This window comes from Rhinopithecus bieti, unplaced genomic scaffold (genome assembly GCF_001698545.2).
Source record: "Rhinopithecus bieti isolate Rb0 unplaced genomic scaffold, ASM169854v2 scaffold_12928, whole genome shotgun sequence".
Lineage (NCBI taxonomy): Eukaryota > Metazoa > Chordata > Mammalia > Primates > Cercopithecidae > Rhinopithecus > Rhinopithecus bieti.
Window position 1 is genome coordinate 348050 of NW_016807614.1, and position 1997 is coordinate 350046.

Genomic DNA, 1997 nt, shown 5'->3' on the forward strand with positions numbered 1-1997 from the left:
GAAAGCATACAAGATGACAAAAAAAAAAAAAACACACACACAAAGAAAACCGATCTGGCAGTTCCAAGAGAGGTGCAAATTGGAAGGGGGGGCAGAAAGTTTCGCCACAAGTCCCCCTCCTGCTCCAGCTTCTAGGCTTTTCTATGGTTCCTTTATGGCAGAAAGCAACCCCATGACAGTTTGCGTGGACTCTATCATAGGGACCCTCCATGTGGAAGCAGGTGACCGTGGTGGGAAATGGGCAGGCAGAGGAGCAGCTGCAGTTTCTGGAAGCGAGTTCAGACCTGGCTGAAAGAACTCAGGTCACTCTTACCTGTTGAGGGCATGGTGACAGTTTGACTGTATGCTGCATAGTCGGGCAATCTGTTTTTAGCTTCACACCTATACTCTTCCTCTTCTCCAGGATTCTTCCTGGTTAACTTAAATTCAGCAGACTCCCTGTCGTACTTGGAAATAGCTGGTGATATGGCAATATGCTTTTCAAAGAAAGTGTAATTGATGGGCAGCGAGCCATTGACTGAGAGGCAATGTAATGTTATATGTCGGTCTGTTTCTGTTTGAATGACCGTAATGTTCAGCACTGGGGCAGTCACCGGGTCTGGAAGAATGAAAGTGAACATGAAAAGGATAAACAGACTGGGCACGCTCACTCAGACCACAAATACGGGTGGAACCCTTACTCCATTCCAGGCTGTGGAACCAAGATGAACGACCCCCTTCCTGAGAAGTCAAGCAGCTCACCGCCCACTGGGAAAGGCCAATGGGCATGTGGCCAACCCCGTGCAGTGTGGGGTTAGCCGAGGTTCTCAGCCCAGTGCTGAGAAAGCCAGAGAGTGGAGGGTATCTCTCTGCTTTGAGGAAATGGGGTACAAGGTTGCCCTTCCTAGAATTCACAATCTATTTATTATTAATAATGAATATAATTTTGTCAATGATCCAGTTCTAAGTATGAAGTTGATAAGTGGTTTTTTATGTTTATTTTTTATAGACATAGGGTCTTACCATGTTGGCCAGGTTGGTCTTGAACTCCTGGCCTCAAGTGATCCTCCCACCTTGAATTCCCAAAGTGCTGGGGTTACAGGCAGAAGCCACCACACCTGGCCCAAGATGTGCTTTTATTCTCATTCCTTGTAAATTTACAGTGGGATTTTTTAATCCAAAAATATCATTTTCTTTTCAATGTATTTATTTATTCAGAGACAGGGTCTTGCTCTGTCAACCATGCTGGAGTGAAGTGGCACAATTATAGCTCACTGTAACCTCAAACTCCCGGGCTCAAGTGATCCTCCTGCCTCAGCCTCCCCTGGAGCTGGGACTACAGGTGCACACTGCTGGCTAATGTTTAAATGTTTTGTAGAGACAGGGTCTCGCTATGTTGCCTGAGCTGGTCTCAAACTCTTGGCTTCAAGTGATTTTCACACCTCAGCCTCCCAAAGTGCTGGGATTTCAGGTGTGAGCCACCACGCCCAGCCCCAAAAATATTGTTTTCTCTAACTGTACTTTTATTTATAGAACTCAGCTGCACAATTATCTTTCACTTTCTCCGAAGAGCAGGAGTAACCCTGCTAGCTAGATTCAAGAGAAACTCTCAACAGGAAATGGGTCTGCTACACTGTTAGATCATAGCCTATTCTAGAACGTAACAGAAAAACCCAGCTATACATTTTATTATATAATGTATTAATAAGACAGTATTATAGGAAAGGAAGAAAAGTTGTTAAGTATCTACCATGTGCCAGGCATGCCATTCACATGATCTCATTTGACCTGCACGACAGTCCTGCAGTGTGGATAGTATCATACCCATTCCACAGATGAACCAACTGTGCTTCAGAGAGACTGAGAAATTTGCCCAATGTCACACAGCTAGTAAATGGCTGAGTCAGCACTGACTTCAAGAGTCCATACTTAAAACAATTATTTTAAAAAATGTACTTTCTGGGCTGGGCGCGGTGGCTCAAGCCTGTAATCCCAGCACTTTGGGAGGCCGAGGCGGG

At 45.2% G+C, this 1997-nt stretch overlaps 1 protein-coding gene across 9 annotated transcripts in view; it reads right to left on the reverse strand.

Annotated features, from left to right (window-relative positions):
• MILR1 (mast cell immunoglobulin like receptor 1) overlaps window positions 1–1997 on the reverse strand; it is a 31390-nt gene that overhangs the window by 22828 nt on the left and 6565 nt on the right. For 8 of the 9 annotated variants that reach the window (XM_017882844.1, XM_017882843.1, XM_017882840.1 and 5 more), the window contains one exon: window positions 314–598. The exons of the other annotated variant lie outside the window; for it this stretch is intronic. In XM_017882844.1, coding sequence (XP_017738333.1) covers window positions 314–598 — 285 coding nt within the window. The remainder of the gene's footprint in view (window positions 1–313; window positions 599–1997) is intronic. 9 annotated transcript variants of the gene reach the window in all.